The 15,755-nt window shown below is 40.4% G+C and overlaps 1 protein-coding gene and 1 pseudogene across 1 annotated transcript; both read left to right on the forward strand.

Moving 5' to 3' along the window:
• Positions 1–2,761: 2,761 nt before the first annotated feature.
• On the forward strand, positions 2,762–3,690 carry LOC147993070 (uncharacterized). The gene is made up of 3 exons (XM_087542217.1): positions 2,762–2,910; positions 3,036–3,229; positions 3,555–3,690. Exons 1-3 carry the CDS (start codon positions 2,779–2,781, stop codon positions 3,688–3,690), a joined length of 462 nt encoding a protein of 153 aa, XP_087398343.1. The 5' UTR covers positions 2,762–2,778.
• Positions 3,691–9,302: 5,612 nt separating this feature from the next.
• LOC147993071 (uncharacterized) lies at positions 9,303–15,457 on the forward strand (annotated as a pseudogene).
• Positions 15,458–15,755: the final 298 nt, after the last annotated feature.

The following is a 15,755-nucleotide window of genomic DNA, read 5'->3' on the forward strand; positions in this document are numbered from 1 at the left end:
CAAGAAGCGGAGAGCGCCCCTCCGACCAAATCCAGCAGATGCTCTGATTTGCTAAGATCGATTTGCAAAGGAACCGGCGGCGCGAGGTGTGAAGGCACAGCAGCAAGAACTGGGAAAAGCGCACCGGAAACAACCAGATCACTCTGCGCTGACGAGCGGGCAAAGGTCAGCGGCGGCGCAAGGCTTTGGTGACTGAAGCGGGAGAAACGGAGACGGGACAGCTGCCAGATGCAGATGCGAGAGCGAGAAATCGAGTAAGAAAGGAGAAGGGGAGAATCAAATCAGTCTGAGATGGGCGGGGGGACGAGGAAGCAACAAGAACAGGGCAATAGAGAAAGGGGATCTAGAGATGTCCAAGAGAAAAAAAAATATATCGGAGACCGTGCTGCAATGCAACACCGGCTACACACCACGTCCCACTTGAACCCCGTGAGTAGCGTGTGGCGGCGACCGACCAACCGTCTGCCCACCGTTCGGCATAGTTCCGTGGTCGCAACGCCACCGCTACATCATTCCTGCGACACCTGCCGCACGAATCATCGCAGCACGCCCCATGCTTCGGGCTGATGGCCCACCATATCGTCACAGACATGCTCGTCTATGCCTTTCCTCGAAGCTTCGATTGCTCCGTTGCACCCCAGTGGACGGATCCAACTCTGGCGAGTGGCATAGATCCCAAACAACATGCTCTTCATACGATCTGATCTTCCTGGCGGGTAGGATTGGCCGGCGTCTTCAATATATAGGCGCGGCCGCGTGGAGAGACCTGGGTTGATCCTAGACAACATGCTCTTCATACTTACACCTTTTTTCTTTTTTTCTCTTTTTTGAATGGTTTCGTTCTGTTTTTTCTTGTAACGGTTTTGTTCGGTTTCTTATTTTTATTTTTCTTTCTTTTCTCTTTGCTAAATGTGTGAATTTTTTCTTCAAATTGTGAACTTTTTACCAAAATTCATTAAAAAAATCAAACTCGTGATTTTTTAAAAAAATGGATAAATTGTTTGCATATTTAAAAAAACATGAAATATTTCCAGATTTGTGATTTTGTTTTCAAATCGATGAACTTTTTTTCAAATTTGTGAACATTTTCAGAATTGATTAAATTTCTTTGAAATATGATGATTTTCTTTTCAAATTTGATGAACTTTTTTCAAGTTGATGATATTTTGTTCACATGCTGCTGGGCCGCCCACGGCGACCGTCATACAGGCGCTAGAAGGTGAGCGGGCACATAAGGTACCCTAAAGGAGCTCTCAGGAACCACGACACATGCTAGAGGAATTGATGGACTGTTTGCGTGGAGGCTCGAGGACCTCAAAATTTGCGGTGAAGAATAGAAGTTACGTCCCTTTGACTTCTTAGGAAGGGTCGGGGCTATATCTCCGTCACATGAGAGAAGCTTGCGACTAACTGAAGCGACTTGCAGTGGCGCGAGCATATGTGTCGGCCCAGTGTGTGGGAGGCCACTGCCTCATTCTTTCTTCTTTTTTTCACTTTTTATTTCATTTTCATCCTTTTTTACCTTTTTCTACACTTACAATTATTCTAACCATACCGGAGTATATTACAAATATATTCTTTACCTTTGTCTACACTTACAAATATTCTAACCATTTATATGAAAAATTTATACAAAAAATCTACAATATATGTGAAAAAGTTGATCATGTATTTGCAAAATAATAAATGCGTGTTGACAAAAAGGTAACCATATATTAAAAAAAGTTAAACTTATATTTTAAAAATGTTAAATATGTATACAAAAAATGTAGAGCATATATTTAAAACAAATTGAACTTGTATTTCAAAAAAAATTAAATGTGTATAAAGAAATTAATGACCACGTATTAAAAAATTTAAATTGTATTTAAAAAGAAGTTAAATGTGTACATGAAAAATGTTGACCATGTATTAAAATATGTTGAACTTGCATTTGAAAAAAAATTGAATATGTATATAAAAAATGTTGGCCATGTATTAAAAATGTTAAACTTGTATTTAAAAAATTATACAAGAAGTTGAAAAATGTTAGACATGTATAGAAAAAGTATTTACCACATATTCTAAAAATATAAATATGGTATTTGAAAATGTTAATAAAGCATTGGAAAAATGTTAAACATGTTCAGAAAAAGGTATTAGATATATACCAAAAATGTCTATATAAAAAAGAAACCCGAGAGAGAAGGGAAAACCGATGATAAACGAGAATGAAAGAAACAAAACCGAAGAAATATGAAGAAAAAGGATAGAAAAGAAAAGTTAAGAAAAAATGAGTGAAAACCAAGAAAGAAATAAAGAAAACTTTTAAAAAACAACGAAAATAGGAAAGAAAAGAACCTGTGGAAATAGAAAAAACTCAGAGAAAAACCTGTCGAAAAACTAGTGAAAACACCCGGGAAACCCAATGGAAAAACTGGCTCATTTCGCATCAAGTAGGTAAGCTCCAACCGGATGCAGCTCTGGGCGTCTTAGGAGACCAGGGTTCCACCCCTTACGCGCTCCCCTTTTCATTCACTTATTTCATTTAACCGTGCGCGAATGGGCCAGCCCGACCGATTGCTGTAGACGCTTCAGTAAGACTGAAGAAAAACTCGCTGTGAGCGAGATATAGCCTTTTAATTCTCTGCACGCGATGACATGGGCCGTCTGACTCCGGTTCCACGTTGTGCTAAACTTGGGCCCGTAACGCGTTAGAGTTCTCGAAACAAAAAGGGTAATCTCCCATCGATACAAGCCGAGGAGCGAGGAAGGGGTACGTATCGTCATCGATCGATCATGGCGGCGGCGCTTCGACTACAGGCGGCGGCGAGGATGCTCCAGCGATCTCCGGCGGAGCAACGGCTCCGGCTGCTGCCACGGCTCTTGCACGGCGCCGGTTCACCGTCGACCCCCTCCGCTGCTGCCGAGGTACGTACCTACATGCTCCATCATCTCACGAAACTAAAATAGACAAAGACGTACTTTTTCTCATTAATTAAAGCCTCGTATATACAAGTACTCACTCGTGCTGCGTTGCGTCCGTTCGTCACCAGAGGCTCTCGTTGGTGCAACTGCACGACAGGCAGCAGGAGCTGTCAGAGGAGCTGTACCCCGTGCTGCTCGAGCTAGACAAGAGAATACTAGGCAAACACCACAAGGCCACCGGCTTGATCTTCCACACCAGATACTCGGATCTGCTCGGGATCGTCACCAAGCACGTCGATCCTAGACCAAACGACTCCAACTGGTACGTAAGTATGGTACATACTACCTCTGTCCTGGTTTATTGGTCCCTTCATAATTTATGCCAAATTTTGATCAAAGATTTAAATAATAGAATGTTAATGCATGTCAACAAAAAATATATCGTTGGATTTGTATTTAAATTTAATTTTTAATAATATGATATGCATAAATATTTTGTTAGTTAAATTTATGGTCAAAATTTGGCACGAAATACAATGAAGACCAATAAACCAAGAGAAAGATAGTACATACATACATACACACCTATTTTCGCTGCGCTCTTGTTAGTTAATCAGTAGTCTTTTCTTTCATATGCATGCTTGCAGGCGGTGGTTTCGAGCCAAAGTGATATTGTCCAATGGGTGCGCATGGTTGGTGGGTCTGGGTTTCCTACATTGCATGTGCTTCCATGATCTGCTTGCGGAAGAAGAAGAAGAAAATGATGTAGATAAAGAGGAGTGATAAAATTTCATATATCTCGATTGGTGTCAGGTCTTTAGTTGCTCTATAGTTTATACATCATGTTTTTATCATTCAGGTCTTTTCTGGAATGCAAGGGATCTAGGAGATCCTCACACACAAACCTTTATTGCTAATTGTATTTGACATTATAACTTTACTTTGGTTGGTGTATCTCTCAAACTAAAAAGCAATCTTTTACATATATGTTTTTAAACAAAAATTAGTGATCACACTAATTTTGAGTGTATTTTTTGTCCCGCTGGGTGTTAATACTAATGCTTGTAAGGTATTAGATTCGAAAATGAAGTTGGCATTTATTTTGTTAGAGCTCTGGTAAAACATTCAAACAAAACAATGAAGTTTGGGAAAAGTTTTGGTGGAGCTCAGGCTCCATGGCACCCGTCTTACTATTCATGCGCTTAAATCATAATTTAAAGTTTCAAAAAATTCTTAAAAACATACACATGAACATAGAGATGGCCATCAGGGGCTCCATAAATCTGCTGTGACCCTCCAGGGGCGTGGAGCATGGCGGGGAAGAAGCAATGCTAGGGAGATGGACGTGCACGGTACATGACGCTGTCGACACTACCCTCGTGGTGGCCGGAGATGGCAAACGGTCTTCGGATGCCTTCGGCGCCACCTTAGGATCCGAAGTTAGGATTAGGAGTGTAAGCTATGTTGTTAGCTCTTTCTAACAACCTCAAACCCCCTTTATATTATTCCCGCGCTTAGGAACTGGACCAAAACCAAGTAGTTGGTTCGGTGCCCCCGATCATGGCACTTATGAGGGAGTTGTCGGCTCCCCTTTACCCTCTCAGTTTGTTACAACTGGAGATTAATTCCAACACCCACCCCTTAATCATGAGGTTAACAAACATCATAAGCCCACTCTCAATAGAAATAACGCAAGGTAAGGTGTTGCAATGACCAGTGAAATGCTACTGAACCTCAGTGCCTACAGTACATCATTCTATTTTGGAAAGGACGATATATTGCTTTATGGCTGTTAGTTCATTTAATGGTTCTTGTTTCCATGAGAAAAAGGCTCCTAAGCCTATGTCAGCAACACCATCATAAAATAATGGGTGGTAAGCCTTTAGTAAGCGGAACCGCAAAACTTATAAATACAACATCTTATGTTTGATCCTAGAATCTATCTTTCACAATGCAGACATAATGTCAATGTCTTTGGCAACACAAATTGACTAGTTGTTACTCGCATAGAGAACTGTGTGATCATAGTCGCAGTGAGTGGTTTAGAGATATTGTGTACCACTCTTAACTTTGGAAATAATGTTATTTCAACATCTTGACATGCCAAAAATTGCATATGATGATGCCATGGTTGTTATTTAGGAGCTTTTCCATGATAAAGCTCATTGCGCGAGGTGCGGATGTATCATGACGTCAAATTCTGAATATCCGTATACCTCACCAAAACAATGTCTGACTAACCCACAATTATGAGGTTATCAGACTCATTATCGACGAGCATGTAATAATGATCGCCTTGCATATACTACAAAGCTTGATAATGGCTTTCTAGTGACCCAATTCTGGTTTAAACAGAATTTTGCCAAGAATCCCAATCATAAATAAGAGGGCGCATTCATACTTAATACGCAAGGTGCTTCTGACAGCTGAAAAATGATGAACCAATATTATCTGATCTGTTTAAAATTTCTTCTCCTTGGTCACTAAAATGTCCAACTTCATCACCATTAGCCTTAGCAGCATGTGATACGGAGTACTGGCGCACAACGTATTTCTTTCATATTCTGTCCATGTATGTCATCATAATATGAATTTTACTTTGTCTCGATAAATCTCCATGCAATTAATGCACAAGATAACACCAAGATCATTCATGTCATTATTGGAAGATAGAAAACCTCTTGGTTTAGATAATAAGCTTTTCATCTACATGAGGGAGAGAACTTAGGGGCTGTTTGGTTTGCAGCCACATATTGCCACACTTTGCCACACCTCAACTTAGGCAAATTTGACCAAGTTAGGTGGGTGTTTGGTTCTAGCCACACCTAAGACAAGAATTTTTTTATGAGCAGTGAACCCCACATGTCATAGACAAAAAAAGTGTGACAAGATTCCCTTAGGCAAGCCAAAGTGTGGCTAACAATTTGAGCAACTCAAGTTAGGCAAGTGTGGCAAGTGTGGCAAAAAGTAATGTGGCAACATAAGGCAAACATAGTCACAATCCAACCAGTACTCCCCCAGAGTAACATTGTCTCAACGCTTGTATTAGTTCCTAAAATAAATTCTCCAGACAACATGTCTTATATATGCTCTTTTATCCTTTAATGACAAAACCTTCTAGATGAGCCATGTAAATAGAACATGTCAACACAAAACATGCCGTCATGATAACACAATTTTTTTGACCATTCCTTAATTCCGACAAAATGAAAGATGTCATAAGACAAATTTCTTCTCTCTTTATTATAAGCCTTCCAGTTACAAGTCTTTTAGCCTCTTTAAGGAGTCATGTCTAGATTTGTGAATCCATTTATAGCCTACAATATTTAAATCATCTAGAAAACTGCACTGGATCATAGCCTTCATCCTACATGGCAACAAGATACTAAGATCAACACACACACATTATTTATCACAGGGAAATGATGAGGGTTAACACGTGGTGTTGTGTTAGTGGTTTCATAATCCTCAATGCACCTCATGCATAGGAACACAGATCTCATGGTTAGTCAGTTTCTCCTCAAGTTTTGTGTTACTAGGCTCCAAGTTCCCAATGATTACTTTATTCTTATAGAACATATATCAAGCTCTAGAGTCTAATGTCTTAGCAAGTATACATTTCAGTTATGATCCACATCACCGTAGGGAAGAAGACGGAAAAAACTTGAAATGTGGCACATAATTACAAACGAGAGAATCCTAAATTAACATTGTCTTCAAATTTGTTGCCTTATTTGACACTAATAAACTTTTCTTTCCTTATTTAATATCGAGTGTAAATTTTATGCCTTTTATGAAACTTCCGTCTATTTTAAGCCTTGACGGTGTTAAATGACACCTTAAAAACATATTTACCCTTCATGTGGTATGTGACCAAAATTTTACGTGTATGTGCATCCGGCCGACTCGATCTGGATTGGCCTCGACTGTTGAATATATGAGCAAATTACTATTTAATCCGAATAAACAGTAAATAAATCATGACATCAACAATATAGATTAAACTAATCATGCAGACTAACATAGTAGATGAACAGATCGAATCTAGGGCACAAAGTAGAAGTAGGAATTCTAGTACGATCCCAAACAAGGAGGCCATAATCACATACGATGCAGCAGGAATAGGACAGCCTGGCGTTGATGTTGTCGCCCATGTCATTGATGAAGAGATTGCCAAGGTCGGGGAAGAAGTTGTCGTTGGCGAAGTTGTCGCTGCCAGCAGTCGCGCGAGTGCGCTCGCCAAAACCTTAACGCCCCTCTCCTGTACAGGATCACGAGAGGCGGGGTTTCAGAGGCCTGCTGTCCCTTCTCGCAGTGCACGCCGAAACGAGGGATGGAAATGACTTGCGTGGCGGCGCAATGATCTGGAACAGTGAGAAACCATATGATGTGGTGGCAGTTAGGATAGACGTCTGCCTGCTAATATAGAGCGGGTCAGTTAGGTCTTGTCGTGGGAGTAAATCCCACGTCAAAGTCAGTAACAGCCCAACGATCCTAAAGAATCAGAAACGACTGACTAATTAACGCGTCTGTTATTAGTAATTAATGACTCATTAATTTTTTCGAGCAAAAAAAATATAGACAACGTGCATAGCTTTGTCCTCGGCTCATCTCATCCTAAAACCCGGCCCGGTCTGACGTGGCGTGACGAGGCGGGCGAGGAGGCAAAGCGCACGTGTAGGTCTCCTCTTCTGATGCTCATACAAGTGCTAGAAGAGCCCACCTTATAAAGAGGTGCAACTATCACTCAACTAGCGGGGTGGGACTAAACTTTAGTCCCACTCACACCACTCACAGCCATGCATGAATGGGCCATGATAATTTCAGATTTTTAGTTGGGCTTTGGGCCAAAGGCCTGCTAACAAATTCCAACAATCCCCCACAAAGTCTCATTGGCACATGCCATCTTTTAGTTCCAAAACATTGTTTATATATCTGTGTTTAGTGAAGACCATTAAGTTGAACTTCCACTTAGAAATTTTTGCTACACTAGACCACAACTTCAATAGTGGACTATGCCTTGAACTACAAGTTTCTTGGGGACTAGTCTCACACAAATCCTTGGCCGATAATGGGCTGCCGCAAGCCTTCCCCGCGGATGGAGCGTATACGCCATACTCCAAGGTCTTTCATGAATTTATTAGAGAACACCCAATTCTCACAGACTGCGACGTTTAACAGTCAAATTTATGTAGGTGCGTTCATCAGGATATGCTCTGCAGGACAACATCTCTGCTTATATAGACATGCCATTTGGAACACATTAAGACAAGTATTAACCTACCATGCAGATTAGGAGAGTATTGCATCTTCACGGAGTGGGATAATTAATATAGGGATATTCTCCTCCCAACTGACCGACAGTTTGTCTCCCACTTTTATTTTACGGGATCTCCGATCACATAGAGTAGGCTACCATTATGGGTAATTCATATGGTGGGTCTCAAACCCATCTCTATCGACGCATTATCTATCACACTGCGTGATAAAACCCTTTGTGAAGGGATCTGTCAGGTTCTTAGACGTTTGGATGTAATCCAACATAATAACACCGGACGTCAGGTTCTTAAAAGTTTGGATGTAACCCAACGTAATAACTTCGGAGTTCAATCTTTTTGACAGATTTCAATCTCCTCTTCACATGCCTTGAGGCCACTATAATCCTATGTTATAAGACACAACAAAGACGAAAAATACACAACTCCTGGGCTACGCCTTCAAGAAGGAATCGCCACATGGTTGAACTCGGGATTCTCATACTCAAATCCAAGCTTCAAGTAACCACCTTCAGCAAGAACACGGCGCATGCACGCGTCGACATAGCCCGATCTGTGATCTTATATTTCCACCGAAGTGCATAAACTCGTCGTTGAAGCCTACTATACCATCCACCCTTATCCGTCTACCGACGCCTCGATAGCCGGATACCTCTGGAGAAGACAACGGAAGACAAAGACGTCCCATACGGCCTGCCTCCCACTACTACTGCACCACCTTCGATCCAACACCAACAGTCTAAACATGAGACCTCCACCAGAGCCACCGTGCATCACTTGCCGATAGCAGGCATGACTTGACGTCTCCACATAAGACGTTGTGCATAACATCCGTCGGTAGCGCATCCACCAGTGGCTCCACCTGCCGGCGACATGCATTGCCTGACAACTCCGAAAGAGGCACATGTGTCACCCGCCGAGCCACATCGAACCCATACCGCCACCACCTCGAGATCCTGACTCCGAGTCGCCCACACGACCTCAAAGTCCGCCGCCGTTGATGAAGAGGGGCCGCCACCCCGATTCTGGGCGCTACAGGGAGCACCCACCATCCCGCCAGCCGTTGTCTTCACCCATACAATGGCAACCAACGCCATGATCCCGCATCAAGCGCCATCGATGCCGGAGGAAGCTCCAGCTGCCACGCGCGTCCTGCGACGAGCTCGGAAATGGGGTCCCAAGATCCGCCGCACCGGCCGCCACAAGGACCCACCACCTGGCATGTCCGCCGCACCGACGAGCGTTAATATAGGATTTTTTGGCATTGTTATATTGCCAAAAACGTCTTATATTAAGTACGGCGGGAATAGTGTACATTATACTAGCGGTTTTGCCAGCCACCAGTACTCGCAGGACAGAGATAGCTCGAGCTAACACACGTGGACAGAGGAACCCGCCAATGAACACATGCATCAGACGGTCAATCGCTAGTCATCTTCCATCAGCCAAAAGTAATAATAATAATATTCCTGCTAGCGAGCTCACATTACAAAAGCATTGATGTAATTCCTTTCACACAAAATGGTCAAATGGTCAAATAGACAAATCTATACACGTTTCTGTACAACTAAGAATAAGTTCGTACATATAATTATAAGCATATCTTCTGAAACCAGTGAGATCCCATCTTTAATGGACCCAAAATTGCTGGGTTATGTATCTTATGTGATACATAACCACCGGGTTTCGTCAAAATTGCTGGTTATGTATCTTATGTGATAGGTTGTTCCATACTAGTGAGAGACTAAAAAATTGTGGTTGCTGCCGTGGGATCTGATGATGCAGGCTGCCTGTTGCAGCTACCTCGCATGGAGGCCCGAGGCGGGCTACCACCTGCCTACATAGGGAGGTGGGAGACGATGAACAGCAACCTTCTCGTCTTTCTCGTTGATAGGTCATCATCCCTAGAGGCGAGGATGAAGCAAGGCACTGCAGGGTTTTCATTTTCCTACATATTCTTGTTTTTTTTGTGCTTCTGTTGCATTAGTGTTCACAGTATTTTTTTTTTCTTATTCTGAATTTTATCAAATAATTATTTTCCTTTCCTATTTTTTTTGTTAAGTAAAATCATGTTTAAGTGGCAGACGCTGACGCAAAAGAACAGCCGCGTCATCAAATATGATTTTGCAATGTTTGAGACAAGAAATTCGTATGGGCTTGAGACTCAAAAGTTCATAATTGTCTAGTTTGGATCTTAAAGACCAAATCTAAACTTGGGAAATAGCAGGGGACCAAAAATAAAATTTAGTATTTAATAAAGGAGTTGACGCATAAAAATGTTTTACACTTGAAGAATGAAGTCATAAATTGTTTAAATCTAAATAAATCCAAAAGTCTGACACTGCTGAATGATTATGTTGCAGACTTTTGAGCTATATGATGAAGATGTTATATTGTTGACCATGCATGACCTGGTGCATGATTTAGCAAGATTTGTCATGGAGGATGAAATTATTTTTGTTGGCAATATTAATAATGCTGAAGGAAGCCGCTACCACTATGCATTGCTAGATGATTGTAGCAAGTCATTGGGATCAGACTTATCCAAGATAAGAGCGTTGCGTTTTATGGATTGTGACAAATATGAACTTCATGATGCTGCATTTTCATCTGCCAAGTCTTTGCGTGTCTTGGACTTAAGTGAGTGCGCCATATATACGTTGGCAGATTGTATTGGTGAACTGAAGCAATTGAGATATCTTAATGCTTCAAGAGTCCAAGATGCAAAGATTCCAGACAGTATCACCAAGCTCTCAAAATTGATTTATCTGAATCTTCATGGATCTCCTACAATCTTAGTATTACCAGAGTCAATTGGAGAAATTGAGAGTCTAATGTATCTTGATTTGTCAAGTTGTTCCGGAATTACAAAACTGCCAGAATCATTCAGGAGGCTACAAAAATTGGCGCATTTGGACTTATCAAATTGCTCGTCTGTGGAAGGAATATCAGTGTTATTGGAGAGCCTCACACAGCTAGAGTATTTGAACTTATCATACTGCCCAAATATCGGAGATATACCAGAAGTTCTGGGCGGCCTATCCAAACTGCAGTATTTAAACTTATCAAACAGCTCATATCTTGAATGTGGTAAAGAAGCAGAATTTTTGGGTGGAGGTAAATACACCACGGGTCATAGAACTTGCACGCAACGGTCACTTTGGTGCACAAAGTTGCAAAATACGTATTTGTAGTCACTAAACTTGTGAGACCGTTCAAATACAGTCACCCTCCCCGTACGCGGGTGTATCCATTTACACCAGCACGGCACGGGCCACTGTCAATGACACATGGACGCATTATTGCACAAAACCCTTGCTTCTTTTTCTTTTTGTGCAAAAAAAGTCAACCACCGATGGGACCTAACTCTCAGGATGAGCGATAATTTATCCAAAAAAAGTATGACGACCAGGTCTCAAACCCTCGACCTAATGCTAGAACAATACACGTCCCAGCCACTGCACCACATGTATGTACAGAACCATTATGGATAACTACATTTAATGTACAAAAAAAAACGCTCATGGAGCAGAAATGGTCTGCGGTCCACGCGACCTACTTTGCACTTGTTTATTTTTACAAAAATTTGTAGACAGTATGTAAATTATAATGCCAATAATAAGATAACTTTCAAATATTGTTCATGTATTATTCTTAAATAATACTTATAAATTATAAAAATGTTTGTATAAAAATAACAAAAATAATTTTTAAAATATTCATAATTCAAAAAATGTGCATCTTTTAGAAATATTCATAATTAAAAAAATGTTGTATCGTTAAACCTATTCGTGTTATTTTAGAAATTCATGGATCATAAAAGATTGTTCATGTATTATTTCCAAATAATATTTATGAATAATAAAAATATTATTATTATTATAATACTAATAATTTTTAAAATTAAATTCATAAACTATTTTAATTATACAATCATTTCAATAATTATATGCACATTTTGTATAGTTCAATGTTTGTATAGTTTACAATATTAATAATTTAAAATCTAAACTGTTGGTATGAATATTTAATCATGTATAATATTTAAATTATAATTTTGTTGATATAAGTCATTAGTAAAACAAGTTAATATTTATATTACATTAATTAAATATTTTTTATTTTAAAAATATTTAAACTTTATAAAAGATTATTTGTGCAATTCAAAATATGTACATGCGTTAAAAAAATGTTTAAACACTGTAAAAAATATTTGTGTTAACTAAAAAATGTACATTGCATTAAAAAAAGTTGAAACATTATATATTTTGAATTACAGAATGTACAATTATGTTCGCATAGTTCAAAAAACTGTTCGCGTAGCTTTTTTAATGCACGAACATATTTTGAATTACACAAACATTTTTTTACAATGTTTAAACAGTTTTTAAAATGGCACGTATTTACATAGAACAAGAGTGATAAAAAACATATACATTGTTTGTCCACAAACTACATCACATGTCGCAGTTGCCTGGTGGTTAGCTTATGCGCGAGTGAATCACCATGTCATAGGTTCGAACCCGCCGGTTGCACAGGTTATTAGATAGATTTCTTCATTAAATTTTTTCAGTCTGCGTTGATAAGATATACAAGGTTGCCGTACTGTTGTTGTGGTGGTTGTCCAAGCGAGCCACCCAGTAATACGTCGTGGGATCAAAATCCCTCCACTGTTTTTTTATTTGAGGGGCTTCTTATGTAAATAAAAGAAGAGCTAAGGGCTTTTCTACAAAAATCTATCATACAAGAACATTTACAGCGGCTTACAGCGGGCCCATGTCATGCTGGCAACTACGAATACGCATACATACGGTGAGAGTGACTGTATTTGAACGGCCTCGCAAGTTTAGTGACCACAAACACGTATTTTGCAACTTTGTGCACCAAAGTGACCGCCATGTGCAAGTTCTAAGACCTCTGATGTATTTACCTCTTTTGGGTGCCCTCACCAAACTCGAGTATTTGAACTTATCTTCAAGGAAATGTGGACTCAAGAAGCTCCCTGAATCTTTGGGCGGATTCAGTTAACTCAAGTACTTAAACTTATCAGGTTGGCGAGATATGAAAAAATTGCCAAGATTATTTGGGAGTCTGAAGAACCTGCTCCATCTTGACTTATCACGTTGTTGTATGATTGATGGTATACATGAAGCTTTGGTCGGTCTTACCAGTCTGCAACATTTAAATTTAAAAGAAACACACCTTAGTTCGCTGCCAGATGATCTGACCAAGCTTCGGTATTTAAATATATCTGAACAAAGAAATATACCAGTAGACTCCTCATATGATCCTCTCTCTGCAGAAACCTTGGACACTCTCATCAACCAGATATGCGGAATTAATCTTTCAGATCTAGAGCATTTGGACTTGTCTGAAAATTATATGGAAAGAATACCTGAAAGTATTTGTAGCCTGACAAAACTGCACACATTGGACCTCTCAAGGTGCAGATGATTGGAGAAAATACCTGAGAGTATATGTACAGTTGGTAGCTTGAAGTTTCTTTATTTAGAGAATTGTTACAGTCTTGCTGAAGTACCTCAACTCGATAGTAGTGCAATATCGTTACCACACTTTGTGGTGCGTGCTCGTAATGATGGATCTAGCAGCAATCTTGTCCTGCTAAAGTCCACAAATCCTTTTGAGCTGGAGATAACTGAACTTGAAAATGTGAGGTCCGCAGGAGAGGCACATAGTATAAAATTAATGGAAAAGCAAAGCATTCGGTTGTTGAAACTGGAGTGGACTCGAGGTGTTGACAGATTTGTGGATGACAAAATGTTGCTGGAAAAACTAGTGCCTCCAAGCACATTGAGTGAATTGGAGATAAGTGGTTATAACAGTGTCATCTTTCCAGGCTGGGTAGTGGGCCAACTACCAAACCTGAACTCACTGGTTCTTAGAGATATGGCAAATCTGGAAGAGTGGGACACTTCATACTCCACCGGTGAGGAGAACGTGTTAACAAGAGTGCAAATAAATGGTTGTCCCATGCTAAGGATGAAAGGGCCTCTGCCCAAAGCTAAAATATGGGAGATACGATGCAGTGATTATGTGTTATCATCATGGGATGAGTGCATTGTGTCACACACCAGTGCTTTCTCCTCTTCTCTAGTAACTACTGGGCTGTCAATTAGAGACTGCAAGGGGCCTCACCAATGGAGGTGGCTTCAACACTTTCCTGGACTCCCTTCTTTGTCTATTGCCAATTGTGGCGATCCAACCGGCTCACCAGATATCATCCAACTACTATCCTCTTTGGAGGAACTATGGCTAGAGGACCAACACATGGAAGAACTGCCAAAATGTTGGGCGAGCTCCCATCTCTAAAGACTCTGTATATACAGCATAGCAGTCGTATAAAGGAGTTGAAGGAGAACATGAGGCAACTCACAAAGCTTGAATGGCTACAACTAAGCTTCTGCAAAAGCATATCTGCAGTGCCACATTGGGTAGGCGAATTGACCTCTCTCAAGCAACTTGCCCTAGATAACAATGAAGGCTTGAGGTATTTGCCGGCAAGCATCAAACAACTCACCAGCCTCCAGAAAATATTACTTATTAGCTGCAATGCACTAGAGCACGTAGTTGCTGAACCAGAGGACGGAAAGATGAAGCTCACTCACAACCAAGAAAGGGAATCTGTGCTGCCCACCTCTCTAAAGAGACTTTATCTGAGTGGATGTGATGGTATCAAGTCTTTTCCTGAGGGAATACATCAACTCACTAACCTACAGGACCTACAAATAACGGGGTGCCCTGGACTAAAGCAATGGTTTGAATTAGAGGAGACAAAGGCCAAGCTGGCTCGCATAGAAAAGAAGGTATGTGTCCCGCCAAGCCCTTTGTCATACTAATCTTATTCTGATATGCTTCATGTTTCGTTTTTTCTTGATGTATTCATCTTGCATTTCTTATTTGGTTCTTTCATGCATACATGCAAAGATATTCATCTACTTGGATTTGCAATTTCCCTTTTGTTTAAAAGCGCCTTGTTTTCCAAAATATAATAATAATAGTGCAAAGACAAGTAGTCTAATTTCTAGAGTACGTCAAGTGACAGTGTACCTCTACCAATGTAAAGATGGACACAATAAGTGTATTGGGAATTTGTTTGCAGTACAGGCCGAGGCCAGTGCGTTAAACTTTTCTTCTTGATCTGAACAAAACATGTTTCTCCTGTATATTGAACCTGCACTTATCATTCATATCAGCAAGAATTGAATCTAATCAAATAATTTTCACCATTCGTTTTACAGCGGATTGAGTTCTAGACAGTGCATGCATATGCTGCACAACCAGGTTGCGACCTGAACCAACCTGCAAGATTTTGTTCTGGGTGATTTAAATTGTTGGAGTTGAAGAAGAACTTGAAATTACAAGCCATCGTGATGTGAAACTTGTTTGCAAGACCTGCAGCATGTGACTTTGAAGATGCAGGCCATCGCCTGTACTAGTGTTTTGTTCTACAGGTTCTTGAAACTCAATGTAGAGTCCTCTCCCCCACCCTTTCTACTTTGTGCTTAGTTTGTAGGCGTATGTTCCCTGCTCCTTTCACTTTTCTGTATGGTT

This window comes from Triticum urartu, chromosome 1A (assembly GCF_056163025.1).
Source record: "Triticum urartu cultivar PI428250 chromosome 1A, HENAU_Tu73, whole genome shotgun sequence".
Lineage (NCBI taxonomy): Eukaryota > Viridiplantae > Streptophyta > Magnoliopsida > Poales > Poaceae > Triticum > Triticum urartu.